Source organism: Oncorhynchus clarkii, chromosome 13 (assembly GCF_045791955.1).
Source record: "Oncorhynchus clarkii lewisi isolate Uvic-CL-2024 chromosome 13, UVic_Ocla_1.0, whole genome shotgun sequence".
Taxonomy (NCBI): Eukaryota; Metazoa; Chordata; class Actinopteri; order Salmoniformes; family Salmonidae; genus Oncorhynchus; species Oncorhynchus clarkii.
Window position 1 is genome coordinate 4,320,581 of NC_092159.1, and position 15,365 is coordinate 4,335,945.

At 49.5% G+C, this 15,365-nt stretch overlaps 1 protein-coding gene across 1 annotated transcript in view; it reads right to left on the minus strand.

Annotated features, from left to right (window-relative positions):
• Positions 1-289: 289 nt before the first annotated feature.
• The window catches only part of LOC139423712 (transportin-2), a 63,452-nt gene continuing 48,376 nt past the window's right edge, over positions 290-15,365 (minus strand). Inside the window, exons 22-23 of the mRNA XM_071175324.1 lie at positions 699-773; positions 290-397 (exon numbers count right to left, since the gene is read on the minus strand). Coding sequence (XP_071031425.1) covers positions 290-397; positions 699-773 — 183 coding nt within the window. The remainder of the gene's footprint in view (positions 398-698; positions 774-15,365) is intronic.

Here is a 15,365-nt window from a genome sequence, read left to right on the forward strand (position 1 = left end):
AAGGAGGGGGAGAGAGGGAAAGAGGGGGAGAGAGAGGGAAGGAGGGGGAGAGAGGGAAAGAGGGGGAGAGAGAGGGAAGGAGGGGGAGAGAGAGGGAAGGAGGGGGAGAGAGAGGGAAGGAGGGGGAGAGAGAGGGAAGGAGGGGGAGAGAGGGAAAGAGGGGGATGGATGAAGATTTCTGGATGAGGATCACAACCAGGAAGTGCCATCTTAAAGTGTGACAGAATTAACATTGGAATGGTGATATTTAAAGCGAGTGTGTACCTGATGTTAGGTTAGGGGGGGGTTTCTACACGCCGTAGCAGGCAGACAGTCTCTCCTTCAGCTGGGGGGGAAACTGTTCTGAGAACTGCTGCCAGTTCTCCTCTCCTACCTGGTCCTTAAAACCATGGAGGATCTGGGGGGGGGGAGAGAAAATACTTTGATTCCTCAACAAAGAAATGACAACAGAAACAATGTCTGAAATAATTCTCTACTATTATGGTTAACATCCCACTATCATACAGTCTATATATGCACACACACACACACACACACACACACACACACACACACACACACACACGGATCTGGGCCAAGCAAAGCTTTTCCCAGGATGTGTCCTAAACGGCAGCCTCTCCCTTCCACTGTACACTACAGACGTGCAGATCAAGGGAACCAGGTGCCATCTGGAACAGAGCGTTGGGTCCTCCACACACCTTGTAGAACATGTCTCTCAGGTCGTCTTTAGGGCTGACCCAGGACGCCACGGCATCACAGAAGAAGATGAAGTCCTGCAGAGAGACACATTCTGTCATTTCAACCTACAGAATGACCGTGTCTCCATGTAGAGGTCTGCTCTCTTCATACCACAACGCCTGCTGCCGACTTCCTGTCTGACTCCCAACACCTGGTCCCAAACCCAACCGCAGTGCTACAATGTGATTTTAGGTGGGTGACGCAGCTCACTTGGCAGACATGGTTGCAGCAACTTAAGCACCCGACAGGCAATATCAACCAGACCAAAACAACTTCAACAAGTTAACTGACCAGAGACGGTCACCTGGCCCATTCTATTAGCCGGTCTGTATTAGCCGGTCTGTATTAGCCGGTCTGTAATACCGGGCTACATCAATGTGTTAGATGTAGTTTGAAGAGAGCGGAGTTGGATAGACCTTCTCTTGAGCTATTTTTACAGCCTACCTTTAAGGAGAGGGATGATTTTTAGACGGAGACATATTAGGTGATCAATATTTATTTCTAGGCTGTGTAGTAAACTATAGCCTAAATCATATATGTAGGAAGTACATTTCCTTAGAGAGAGAAGTGCCCCGTTCTCCTCCTCCCCATGAACAGCCTATAACCTCCTCTAACTGACACCACACACATCTGATCTCACCGGTGAGACACTGAACAGGAAGCAGGGAGAACAGGTGGGTCGTCATCGTAAATAAGAACTTGTTCTTAACAGACTTGCCGAGTTCAATAAAGGTTCAATAAAAACAGAACGATGACAGCAACACGTGCTACGTTCTGTAGGATACAGCCTAGTCCTGTAGGACACAGCCTAGTCCTCTAGGATACAGCTACAGCCTGGTCCTGTAGGACACAGCCTGGTCCTGTAGGATACAGCCTGGTCCTCTAGGATACAGCCTAGTCCTCTAGGATACAGCCTAGTCCTGTAGGATACAGCCTAGTCCTGTAGGATACAGCCTAGTCCTGTAGGACACAGCCTGGTCCTGTAGGATACAGCCTAGTTCTGAGTAGTTCTGTAGGATACAGCCTAGTCCTGTAGGATACAGCCTAGTTCTGAGTAGTTCTGTAGGATACAGCCTAGTCCTGTAGGACACAGCCTAGTCCTGTAGGATACAGCTTGGTCCTGTAGGATACAGCCTGGTCCTGTAGGATACAGCCAGGATACAGCCTAGTCCTGTAGGATACAGCCTAGTTCTGTAGGATACAGCCTAGTTCTGTAGGATACAGCCTAGTCCTGTAGGATACAGCCTAGTTCTGAGTAGTTCTGTAGGATACAGCCTAGTCCTGTAGGATACAGCCTAGTTCCGAGTAGTTCTGTAGGATACAGCCTGGTCCTGTAGGATACAGCCAGGATACAGCCTAGTTCTGTAGGATACAGCCTGGTCCTGTAGGATAAAGCCTGGTCCTGTAGGATACAGCCAGGATACAGACTAGTTCTGTAGGATACAGCCTAGTTCTGTAGGATACAGCCTGGTCCTGTAGGATACAGCCTGGTCCTGTAGGATACAGCCAGGATACAGCCTAGTTCTGTAGGATACAGCCTGGTCCTGTAGGATACAGCCAGGATACAGCCTAGTTCTGTAGGATACAGCCTAGTCCTGTAGGATACAGCCTAGTTCTGTAGGATACAGCCTAGTTCTGTAGGATACAGCCTAGTCCTGTAGGATACAGCCTAGTCCTGTAGGATACAGCCTAGTCCTGTAGGATACAGCCTAGTCCTGTAGGATACAGCCTAGTTCTGTAGGATACAGCCTAGTTCTGTAGGATACAGCCTAGTCCTGTAGGATACAGCCTGGTCCTGTAGGATACAGCCAGGATACAGCCTAGTTCTGTAGGATACAGCCTAGTCCTGTAGGATACAGCCTAGTCCTGTAGGATACAGCCTAGTTCTATAGGATACAGCCTAGTCCTGTAGGATACAGCCTAGTCCTGTAGGATACAGCCTGGTCCTGTAGGATACAGCCTAGTCCTGTAGGATACAGCCAGGATACAGTCTAGTTCTGTAGGATACAGCCTGGTCCTGTAGGATACAGCCAGGATACAGCCTAGTTCTGTAGGATACAGCCTAGTCCTGTAGGATACAGCCTGGTCCTGTAGGACACAGCCTGGTCCTGTAGGACACAGCCTAGTCCTCTAGGACACAGCCTAGTCCTCTAGGACACAGCCTAGTCCTCTAGGATACAGCCTAGTCCTCTAGGATACAGCCTAGTCCTCTAGGATACAGCCTAGTCCTCTAGGATACAGCCTAGTCCTCTAGGATACAGCCTAGTCCTGTAGGATACAGCTACAGCCTAGTCCTGTAGGACACAGCCTGGTCCTGTAGGATACAGCCTAGTCCTGTAGGATACAGCCTAGTTCTGTAGGATACAGCCTAGTTCTGTAGGATACAGCCTAGTCCTGTAGGATACAGCCTAGTTCTGTAGGATACAGCCTAGTCCTGTAGGATACAGCCTAGTCCTGTAGGATACAGCCTAGGTCTGTAGGATACAGCCTAGTCCTGTAGGATACAGCCTAGTCCTGTAGGATACAGCCTAGTTCTGTAGGATACAGCCTAGTTCTGTAGGATACAGCCTAGTTCTGTAGGATACAGCCTAGTTCTGTAGGATACAGCCTAGTTCTGTAGGATACAGCCTAGTTCTGTAGGATACAGCCAGGATACAGCCTAGTCCTGTAGGACACAGCCTGGTCCTGTAGGACACAGCCTGGTCCTGTAGTATACAGCCTAGTCCTGTAGGATACAGCCTGGTCCTGTAGGATACAGCCTGGTCCTGTAGGATACAGCCTGGTCCTGTAGGATATAGCCTGGTCCTGTAGGATACAGCCTGGTCCTGTAGGATACAGCCAGGATACAGCCTAGTCCTGTAGGATACAGCCTAGTTCTGTAGGATACAGCCTAGTTCTGTAGGATACAGCCTAGTCCTGTAGGATACAGCCTAGTTCTGAGTAGTTCTGTAGGATACAGCCTAGTCCTGTAGGATACAGCCTGGTCCTGTAGGATACAGCCTGGTCCTGTAGGATACAGCCAGGATACAGCCTAGTCCTGTAGGATACAGCATAGTTCTGAGTAGTTCTGTAGGATACAGCCTGGTCCTGTAAGATACAGCCTAGTTCTGAGTAGTTCTGTAGGATACAGCCTAGTCCTGTAGGACACAGCCTAGTCCTGTAGGATACAGCCTGGTCCTGTAGGATACAGCCTGGTCCTGTAGCATACAGCCAGGATACAGCCTAGTCCTGTAGGATACAGCCTAGTTCTGTAGGATACAGCCTAGTTCTGTAGGATACAGCCTAGTCCTGTAGGATACAGCCCAGTTCTGAGTAGTTCTGTAGGATACAGCCTGGTCCTGTAGGATACAGCCAGGATACAGCCTAGTTCTGTAGGATACAGCCTGGTCCTGTAGGATACAGCCTGGTCCTGTAGGATACAGCCAGGATACAGCCTAGTTCTGTAGGATACAGCCTGGTCCTGTAGGATACAGCCAGGATACAGCCTAGTTCTGTAGGATACAGCCTAGTCCTGTAGGATACAGCCTAGTTCTGTAGGATACAGCCTAGTCCTGTAGGATACAGCCTAGTCCTGTAGGATACAGCCTAGTCCTGTAGGATACAGCCTGGTCCTGTAGGATACAGCCTAGTCCTGTAGGATACAGCCTGGTCCTGTAGGATACAGCCAGGATACAGCCTAGTCCTGTAGGATACAGCCTAGTCCTGTAGGATACAGCCTAGTTCTGTAGGATACAGCCTAGTCCTGTAGGATACAGCCTAGTCCTGTAGGATACAGCCTGGTCCTGTAGGATACAGCCTGGTCCTGTAGGATACAGCCAGGATACAGTCTAGTTCTGTAGGATACAGCCTGGTCCTGTAGGATACAGCCAGGATACAGCCTAGTCCTGTAGGATACAGCCTAGTCCTGTAGGATACAGCCTAGTCCTGTAGGACACAGCCTGGTCCTGTAGGACACAGCCTGGTCCTCTAGGACACAGCCTAGTCCTCTAGGACACAGCCTAGTCCTCTAGGATACAGCCTAGTCCTCTAGGATACAGCCTAGTCCTCTAGGATACAGCCTAGTCCTCTAGGATACAGCCTAGTCCTCTAGGATACAGCCTAGTCCTCTAGGATACAGCCTAGTCCTCTAGGATACAGCCTAGTCCTCTAGGATACAGCCTAGTCCTCTAGGATACAGCCTAGTCCTCTAGGATACAGCCTAGTCCTCTAGGATACAGCCTAGTCCTCTAGGATACAGCCTAGTCCTCTAGGATACAGCCTAGTCCTCTAGGATACAGCTACAGCCTAGTCCTGTAGGACACAGCCTGGTCCTGTAGGATACAGCCTAGGTCTGTAGGATACAGCCTAGTCCTGTAGGATACAGCCTAGTCCTGTAGGATACAGCCTAGTTCTGTAGGATACAGCCTAGTTCTGTAGGATACAGCCTAGTTCTGTAGGATACAGCCAGGATACAGCCTAGTCCTGTAGGATACAGCCTGGTCCTGTAGGACACAGCCTGGTCCTGTAGGACACAGCCTGGTCCTGTAGAATACAGCCTGGTCCTGTAGGATACAGCCTGGTCCTGTAGGATACAGCCTAGTTCTGAGTAGTTCTGTAGGATACAGCCTAGTCCTGTAGGATACAGCCTAGTTCTGAGTAGTTCTGTAGGATACAGCCTAGTTCTGAGTAGTTCTGTAGGATACAGCCTGGTCCTGTAGGATACAGCCTAGTTCTGTAGGATACAGCCTAGTTCTGTAGGATACAGCCTAGTTCTGAGTAGTTCTGTAGGATACAGCCTAGTTCTGAGTAGTTCTGTAGGATACAGCCTGGTCCTGTAGGATACAGCCTAGTTCTGAGTAGTTCTGTAGGATACAGCCTAGTCCTGTAGGACACAGCCTAGTTCTGTAGGATACAGCCAGGATACAGCCTAGTTCTGAAGGATACAGCCTAGTTCTGTAGGACACAGCCTAGTCCTGTAGGATACAGCCTAGTTCTGTAGGATACAGCCTAGTTCTGTAGGATACAGCCTAGTTCTGTAGGATACAGCCTAGTTCTGTAGGATACAGCCTGGTCCTGTAGGATACAGCCAGGATACAGCCTAGTTCTGTAGGATACAGCCTGGTCCTGTAGGATACAGCCTGGTCCTGTAGGATACAGCCAGGATACAGCCTAGTTCTGTAGGATACAGCCTGGTCCTGTAGGATACAGCCTGGTCCTGTAGGATACAGCCAGGATACAGCCTAGTTCTGTAGGATACAGCCTGGTCCTGCAGGATACAGCCTAGTTCTGTAGGATACAGCCTAGTTCTGTAGGATACAGCCTAGTTCTGTAGGATACAGCCTAGTTCTGTAGGATACAGCCTGGTCCTGTAGGATACAGCCAGGATACAGCCTAGTTCTGTAGGATACAGCCTAGTCCTGCAGGATACAGCCTAGTTCTGTAGGATACAGCCTAGTTCTGTAGGATACAGCCTAGTCCTGTAGGATACAGCCTAGTCCTGTAGGATACAGCCTGGTCCTGTAGGATACAGCCTAGTCCTGTAGGATACAGCCTGGTCCTCTAGGATACAGCCTAGTCCTCTAGGATACAGCCTAGTCCTCTAGGATACAGCCTAGTCCTCTAGGATACAGCCTAGTCCTCTAGGATACAGCCTAGTCCTCTAGGATACAGCCTAGTCCTCTAGGATACAGCCTAGTCCTCTAGGATACAGCCTAGTCCTCTAGGATACAGCTACAGCCTAGTCCTGTAGGACACAGCCTGGTCCTGTAGGATACAGCCTAGGTCTGTAGGATACAGCCTAGTCCTGTAGGATACAGCCTAGTCCTGTAGGATACAGCCTAGTCCTGTAGGATACAGCCTAGTTCTGTAGGATACAGCCTAGTTCTGTAGGATACAGCCTAGTTCTGTAGGATACAGCCAGGATACAGCCTAGTCCTGTAGGATACAGCCTGGTCCTGTAGGACACAGCCTGGTCCTGTAGGATACAGCCTAGTCCTGTAGGATACAGCCTGGTCCTGTAGGATACAGCCTGGTCCTGTAGGATACAGCCTAGTTCTGAGTAGTTCTGTAGGATACAGCCTAGTCCTGTAGGATACAGCCTAGTTCTGAGTAGTTCTGTAGGATACAGCCTAGTTCTGAGTAGTTCTGTAGGATACAGCCTGGTCCTGTAGGATACAGCCTAGTTCTGTATGATACAGCCTAGTTCTGTAGGATACAGCCTAGTCCTGTAGGATACAGCCTAGTTCTGAGTAGTTCTGTAGGATACAGCCTAGTTCTGAGTAGTTCTGTAGGATACAGCCTGGTCCTGTAGGATACAGCCTAGTTCTGAGTAGTTCTGTAGGATACAGCCTAGTCCTGTAGGACACAGCCTAGTTCTGTAGGATACAGCCAGGATACAGCCTAGTTCTGAAGGATACAGCCTAGTTCTGTAGGACACAGCCTAGTCCTGTAGGATACAGCCTAGTTCTGTAGGATACAGCCTAGTCCTGTAGGATACAGCCTAGTTCTGTAGGATACAGCCTAGTTCTGTAGGATACAGCCTAGTTCTGTAGGATACAGCCTAGTTCTGTAGGATACAGCCAGGATACAGCCTAGTCCTGTAGGATACAGCCTGGTCCTGTAGGACACAGCCTGGTCCTGTAGGACACAGCCTGGTCCTGTAGGATACAGCCTAGTCCTGTAGGATACAGCCTGGTCCTGTAGGATACAGCCTGGTCCTGTAGGATACAGCCTAGTTCTGAAGGATATAGCCTGGTCCTGTAGGATACAGCCTGGTCCTGTAGGATACAGCCAGGATACAGCCTAGTCCTGTAGGATACAGCCTAGTTCTGTAGGATACAGCCTAGTTCTGTAGGATACAGCCTAGTCCTGTAGGATACAGCCTAGTTCTGAGTAGTTCTGTAGGATACAGCCTAGTCCTGTAGGATACAGCCTGGTCCTGTAGGATACAGCCTGGTCCTGTAGGATACAGCCAGGATACAGCCTAGTCCTGTAGGATACAGCATAGTTCTGAGTAGTTCTGTAGGATACAGCCTAGTCCTGTAGGACACAGCCTAGTCCTGTAAGATACAGCCTAGTTCTGAGTAGTTCTGTAGGATACAGCCTAGTCCTGTAGGACACAGCCTAGTCCTGTAGGACACAGCCTGGTCCTGTATGATACAGCCTGGTCCTGTAGGATACAGCCAGGATACAGCCTAGTCCTGTAGGATACAGCCTAGTTCTGTAGGATACAGCCTAGTTCTGTAGGATACAGCCTAGTCCTGTAGGATACAGCCCAGTTCTGAGTAGTTCTGTAGGATACAGCCTAGTCCTGTAGGATACAGCCTAGTTCTGAGTAGTTCTGTAGGATACAGCCTGGTCCTGTAGGATACAGCCAGGATACAGCCTAGTTCTGTAGGATACAGCCTGGTCCTGTAGGATACAGCCTGGTCCTGTAGGATACAGCCAGGATACAGCCTAGTTCTGTAGGATACAGCCTGGTCCTGTAGGATACAGCCAGGATACAGCCCAGTTCTGTAGGATACAGCCTAGTCCTGTAGGATACAGCCTAGTCCTGTAGGATACAGCCTAGTCCTGTAGGATACAGCCTAGTCCTGTAGGATACAGCCTAGTCCTGTAGGATACAGCCTGGTCCTGTAGGATACAGCCTAGTCCTGTAGGATACAGCCTGGTCCTGTAGGATACAGCCAGGATACAGCCTAGTTCTGTAGGATACAGCCTAGTCCTGTAGGATACAGCCTAGTCCTGTAGGATACAGCCTAGTTCTGTAGGATACAGCCTAGTCCTGTAGGATACAGCCTAGTCCTGTAGGATACAGCCTGGTCCTGTAGGATACAGCCTGGTCCTGTAGGATACAGCCAGGATACAGTCTAGTTCTGTAGGATACAGCCTGGTCCTGTAGGATACAGCCAGGATACAGCCTAGTCCTGTAGGATACAGCCTAGTCCTGTAGGATACAGCCTAGTCCTGTAGGACACAGCCTGGTCCTGTAGGACACAGCCTAGTCCTCTAGGACACAGCCTAGTCCTCTAGGATACAGCCTAGTCCTCTAGGATACAGCCTAGTCCTCTAGGATACAGCCTAGTCCTCTAGGATACAGCCTAGTCCTCTAGGATACAGCCTGTATCTTGCCTATGCTGCTCTGTACCATCACTCATTCATATATCCTTATGTACATATTCTTTATCCCCTTACACTGTGTACAAGACAGTAGTTTTGGAATTGTTAGTTAGATTACTTGTTATTACTGCATTGTCGGAACTAGAAGCACAAGCATTTCGCTACACTCGCATTAACATCTGCTAACCATGTGTATGTGACAAATAAAATTTGATTTGATTTGATTTTGATTTTTAGTCCTCTAGGATACAGCCTAGTCCTCTAGGATACAGCCTAGTCCTCTAGGATACAGCCTAGTCCTCTAGGATACAGCCTAGTCCTCTAGGATACAGCCTAGTCCTCTAGGATACAGCCTAGTCCTCTAGGATACAGCTACAGCCTAGTCCTGTAGGACACAGCCTGGTCCTGTAGGATACAGCCTAGGTCTGTAGGATACAGCCTAGTCCTGTAGGATACAGCCTAGGTCTGTAGGATACAGCCTAGTCCTGTAGGATACAGCCTAGTCCTGTAGGATACAGCCTAGTCCTGTAGGATACAGCCTAGTTCTGTAGGATACAGCCTAGTTCTGTAGGATACAGCCTAGTTCTGTAGGATACAGCCTAGTTCTGTAGGATACAGCCTAGTTCTGTAGGATACAGCCAGGATACAGCCTAGTCCTGTAGGACACAGCCTGGTCCTGTAGGACACAGCCTGGTCCTGTAGAAAACAGCCTGGTCCTGTAGGATACAGCCTGGTCCTGTAGGATACAGCCTGGTCCTGTAGGATACAGCCTAGTTCTGAGTAGTTCTGTAGGATACAGCCTAGTCCTGTAGGATACAGCCTAGTTCTGAGTAGTTCTGTAGGATACAGCCTAGTTCTGAGTAGTTCTGTAGGATACAGCCTGGTCCTGTAGGATACAGCCTAGTTCTGTAGGATACAGCCTAATTCTGTAGGATACAGCCTAGTTCTGAGTAGTTCTGTAGGATACAGCCTAGTTCTGAGTAGTTCTGTAGGATACAGCCTGGTCCTGTAGGATACAGCCTAGTTCTGAGTAGTTCTGTAGGATACAGCCTAGTCCTGTAGGACACAGCCTAGTTCTGTAGGATACAGCCAGGATACAGCCTAGTTCTGAAGGATACAGCCTAGTTCTGTAGGACACAGCCTAGTCCTGTAGGATACAGCCTAGTTCTGTAGGATACAGCCTAGTTCTGTAGGATACAGCCTAGTTCTGTAGGATACAGCCTAGTTCTGTAGGATACAGCCTGGTCCTGTAGGATACAGCCAGGATACAGACTAGTTCTGTAGGATACAGCCTGGTCCTGTAGGATACAGCCTGGTCCTGTAGGATACAGCCAGGATACAGCCTAGTTCTGTAGGATACAGCCTGGTCCTGTAGGATACAGCCTGGTCCTGTAGGATACAGCCAGGATACAGCCTAGTTCTGTAGGATACAGCCTAGTTCTGTAGGATACAGCCTAGTCCTGTAGGATACAGCCTAGTCCTGTAGGATACAGCCTAGTCCTGTAGGATACAGCCTGGTCCTGTAGGATACAGCCTAGTCCTGTAGGATACAGCCTGGTCCTGTAGGATACAGCCAGGATACAGCCTAGTTCTGTAGGATACAGCCTAGTCCTGTAGGATACAGCCTAGTTCTGTAGGATACAGCCTAGTCCTGTAGGATACAGCCTAGTCCTGTAGGATACAGCCTGGTCCTGTAGGATACAGCCTGGTCCTGTAGGATACAGCCAGGATACAGTCTAGTTCTGTAGGATACAGCCTGGTCCTGTAGGATACAGCCTAGTCCTGTAGGACACAGCCTGGTCCTGTAGGACACAGCCTAGTCCTGTAGGACACAGCCTAGTCCTCTAGGACACAGCCTAGTCCTCTAGGATACAGCCTAGTCCTCTAGGATACAGCCTAGTCCTCTAGGATACAGCCTAGTCCTCTAGGATACAGCCTAGTCCTCTAGGATACAGCCTAGTCCTCTAGGATACAGCCTAGTCCTCTAGGATACAGCCTAGTCCTCTAGGATACAGCCTAGTCCTCTAGGATACAGCCTAGTCCTGTAGGATACAGCCTGGTCCTGTAGGATACAGCCTGGTCCTGTAGGATACAGCCTAGTTCTGTAGGATATAGCCTGGTCCTGTAGGATACAGCCTGGTCCTGTAGGATACAGCCAGGATACAGCCTAGTCCTGTAGGATACAGCCTAGTTCTGTAGGATACAGCCTAGTTCTGTAGGATACAGCCTAGTCCTGTAGGATACAGCCTAGTTCTGAGTAGTTCTGTAGGATACAGCCTAGTCCTGTAGGATACAGCCTGGTCCTGTAGGATACAGCCTGGTCCTGTAGGATACAGCCAGGATACAGCCTAGTCCTGTAGGATACAGCATAGTTCTGAGTAGTTCTGTAGGATACAGCCTGGTCCTGTAAGATACAGCCTAGTTCTGAGTAGTTCTGTAGGATACAGCCTAGTCCTGTAGGACACAGCCTAGTCCTGTAGGATACAGCCTGGTCCTGTAGGATACAGCCTGGTCCTGTAGGATACAGCCAGGATACAGCCTAGTCCTGTAGGATACAGCCTAGTTCTGTAGGATACAGCCTAGTTCTGTAGGATACAGCCTAGTCCTGTAGGATACAGCCCAGTTCTGAGTAGTTCTGTAGGATACAGCCTGGTCCTGTAGGATACAGCCAGGATACAGCCTAGTTCTGTAGGATACAGCCTGGTCCTGTAGGATACAGCCTGGTCCTGTAGGATACAGCCAGGATACAGCCTAGTTCTGTAGGATACAGCCTGGTCCTGTAGGATACAGCCAGGATACAGCCTAGTTCTGTAGGATACAGCCTAGTCCTGTAGGATACAGCCTAGTTCTGTAGGATACAGCCTAGTCCTGTAGGATACAGCCTAGTCCTGTAGGATACAGCCTAGTCCTGTAGGATACAGCCTGGTCCTGTAGGATACAGCCTAGTCCTGTAGGATACAGCCTGGTCCTGTAGGATACAGCCAGGATACAGCCTAGTCCTGTAGGATACAGCCTAGTCCTGTAGGATACAGCCTAGTTCTGTAGGATACAGCCTAGTCCTGTAGGATACAGCCTAGTCCTGTAGGATACAGCCTGGTCCTGTAGGATACAGCCTGGTCCTGTAGGATACAGCCAGGATACAGTCTAGTTCTGTAGGATACAGCCTGGTCCTGTAGGATACAGCCAGGATACAGCCTAGTCCTGTAGGATACAGCCTAGTCCTGTAGGATACAGCCTAGTCCTGTAGGACACAGCCTGGTCCTGTAGGACACAGCCTAGTCCTCTAGGACACAGCCTAGTCCTCTAGGACACAGCCTAGTCCTCTAGGACACAGCCTAGTCCTCTAGGACACAGCCTAGTCCTCTAGGATACAGCCTAGTCCTCTAGGATACAGCCTAGTCCTCTAGGATACAGCCTAGTCCTCTAGGATACAGCCTAGTCCTCTAGGATACAGCCTAGTCCTCTAGGATACAGCCTAGTCCTCTAGGATACAGCCTAGTCCTCTAGGATACAGCCTAGTCCTCTAGGATACAGCCTAGTCCTCTAGGATACAGCTACAGCCTAGTCCTGTAGGACACAGCCTGGTCCTGTAGGATACAGCCTAGGTCTGTAGGATACAGCCTAGTCCTGTAGGATACAGCCTAGTCCTGTAGGATACAGCCTAGTTCTGTAGGATACAGCCTAGTTCTGTAGGATACAGCCTAGTTCTGTAGGATACAGCCTAGTTCTGTAGGATACAGCCAGGATACAGCCTAGTCCTGTAGGATACAGCCTGGTCCTGTAGGACACAGCCTGGTCCTGTAGGACACAGCCTGGTCCTGTAGAATACAGCCTGGTCCTGTAGGATACAGCCTGGTCCTGTAGGATACAGCCTAGTTCTGAGTAGTTCTGTAGGATACAGCCTAGTCCTGTAGGATACAGCATAGTTCTGAGTAGTTCTGTAGGATACAGCCTAGTTATGAGTAGTTCTGTAGGATACAGCCTGGTCCTGTAGGATACAGCCTAGTTCTGTAGGATACAGCCTAGTTCTGTAGGATACAGCCTAGTTCTGAGTAGTTCTGTAGGATACAGCCTAGTTCTGAGTAGTTCTGTAGGATACAGCCTGGTCCTGTAGGATACAGCCTAGTTCTGAGTAGTTCTGTAGGATACAGCCTAGTCCTGTAGGACACAGCCTAGTTCTGTAGGATACAGCCAGGATACAGCCTAGTTCTGAAGGATACAGCCTAGTTCTGTAGGACACAGCCTAGTCCTGTAGGATACAGCCTAGTTCTGTAGGATACAGCCTAGTTCTGTAGGATACAGCCTAGTTCTGTAGGATACAGCCTAGTTCTGTAGGATACAGCCTGGTCCTGTAGGATACAGCCAGGATACAGCCTAGTTCTGTAGGATACAGCCTGGTCCTGTAGGATACAGCCTGGTCCTGTAGGATACAGCCAGGATACAGCCTAGTTCTGTAGGATACAGCCTGGTCCTGTAGGATACAGCCTGGTCCTGTAGGATACAGCCAGGATACAGCCTAGTTCTGTAGGATACAGCCTGGTCCTGCAGGATACAGCCTAGTTCTGTAGGATACAGCCTAGTTCTGTAGGATACAGCCTAGTTCTGTAGGATACAGCCTGGTCCTGTAGGATACAGCCAGGATACAGCCTAGTTCTGTAGGATACAGCCTAGTCCTGCAGGATACAGCCTAGTTCTGTAGGATACAGCCTAGTTCTGTAGGATACAGCCTAGTCCTGTAGGATACAGCCTAGTCCTGTAGGATACAGCCTGGTCCTGTAGGATACAGCCTAGTCCTGTAGGATACAGCCTGGTCCTGTAGGATACAGCCTAGTCCTCTAGGATACAGCCTAGTCCTCTAGGATACAGCCTAGTCCTCTAGGATACAGCCTAGTCCTCTAGGATACAGCCTAGTCCTCTAGGATACAGCCTAGTCCTCTAGGATACAGCCTAGTCCTGTAGGATACAGCCTAGTCCTCTAGGATACAGCCTAGTCCTCTAGGATACAGCCTAGTCCTGTAGGATACAGCTACAGCCTAGTCCTGTAGGACACAGCCTGGTCCTGTAGGATACAGCCTAGGTCTGTAGGATACAGCCTAGGTCTGTAGGATACAGCCTAGTCCTGTAGGATACAGCCTAGTCCTGTAGGATACAGCCTAGTTCTGTAGGATACAGCCTAGTTCTGTAGGATACAGCCTAGTTCTGTAGGATACAGCCTAGTTCTGTAGGATACAGCCTAGTTCTGTAGGATACAGCCAGGATACAGCCTAGTCCTGTAGGATACAGCCTGGTCCTGTAGGACACAGCCTGGTCCTGTAGGATACAGCCTAGTCCTGTAGGATACAGCCTGGTCCTGTAGGATACAGCCTGGTCCTGTAGGATACAGCCTAGTTCTGAGTAGTTCTGTAGGATACAGCCTAGTCCTGTAGGATACAGCCTAGTTCTGAGTAGTTCTGTAGGATACAGCCTAGTTCTGAGTAGTTCTGTAGGATACAGCCTAGTTCTGTAGGATACAGCCTAGTTCTGTAGGATACAGCCTGGTCCTGTAGGATACAGCCAGGATACAGCCTAGTTCTGTAGGATACAGCCTAGTCCTGCAGGATACAGCCTAGTTCTGTAGGATACAGCCTAGTCCTGTAGGATACAGCCTAGTCCTGTAGGATACAGCCTAGTCCTGTAGGATACAGCCTGGTCCTGTAGGATACAGCCTAGTCCTGTAGGATACAGCCTGGTCCTGTAGGATACAGCCTAGTCCTCTAGGATACAGCCTAGTCCTCTAGGATACAGCCTAGTCCTCTAGGATACAGCCTAGTCCTCTAGGATACAGCCTAGTCCTCTAGGATACAGCCTAGTCCTGTAGGATACAGCCTAGTCCTCTAGGATACAGCCTAGTCCTCTAGGATACAGCCTAGTCCTGTAGGATACAGCTACAGCCTAGTCCTGTAGGACACAGCCTGGTCCTGTAGGATACAGCCTAGGTCTGTAGGATACAGCCTAGGTCTGTAGGATACAGCCTAGTTCTGTAGGATACAGCCTAGTCCTGTAGGATACAGCCTAGTCCTGTAGGATACAGCCTAGTTCTGTAGGATACAGCCTAGTTCTGTAGGATACAGCCTAGTTCTGTAGGATACAGCCTAGTTCTGTAGGATACAGCCTAGTTCTGTAGGATACAGCCAGGATACAGCCTAGTCCTGTAGGATACAGCCTGGTCCTGTAGGACACAGCCTGGTCCTGTAGGATACAGCCTAGTCCTGTAGGATACAGCCTGGTCCTGTAGGATACAGCCTGGTCCTGTAGGATACAGCCTAGTTCTGAGTAGTTCTGTAGGATACAGCCTAGTCCTGTAGGATACAGCCTAGTTCTGAGTAGTTCTGTAGGATACAGCCTAGTTCTGAGTAGTTCTGTAGGATACAGCCTGGTCCTGTAGGATACAGCCTAGTTCTGTAGGATACAGCCTAGTCCTGTAGGATACAGCCTAGTTCTGAGTAGTTCTGTAGGATACAGCCTAGTTCTGAGTAGTTCTGTAGGATACA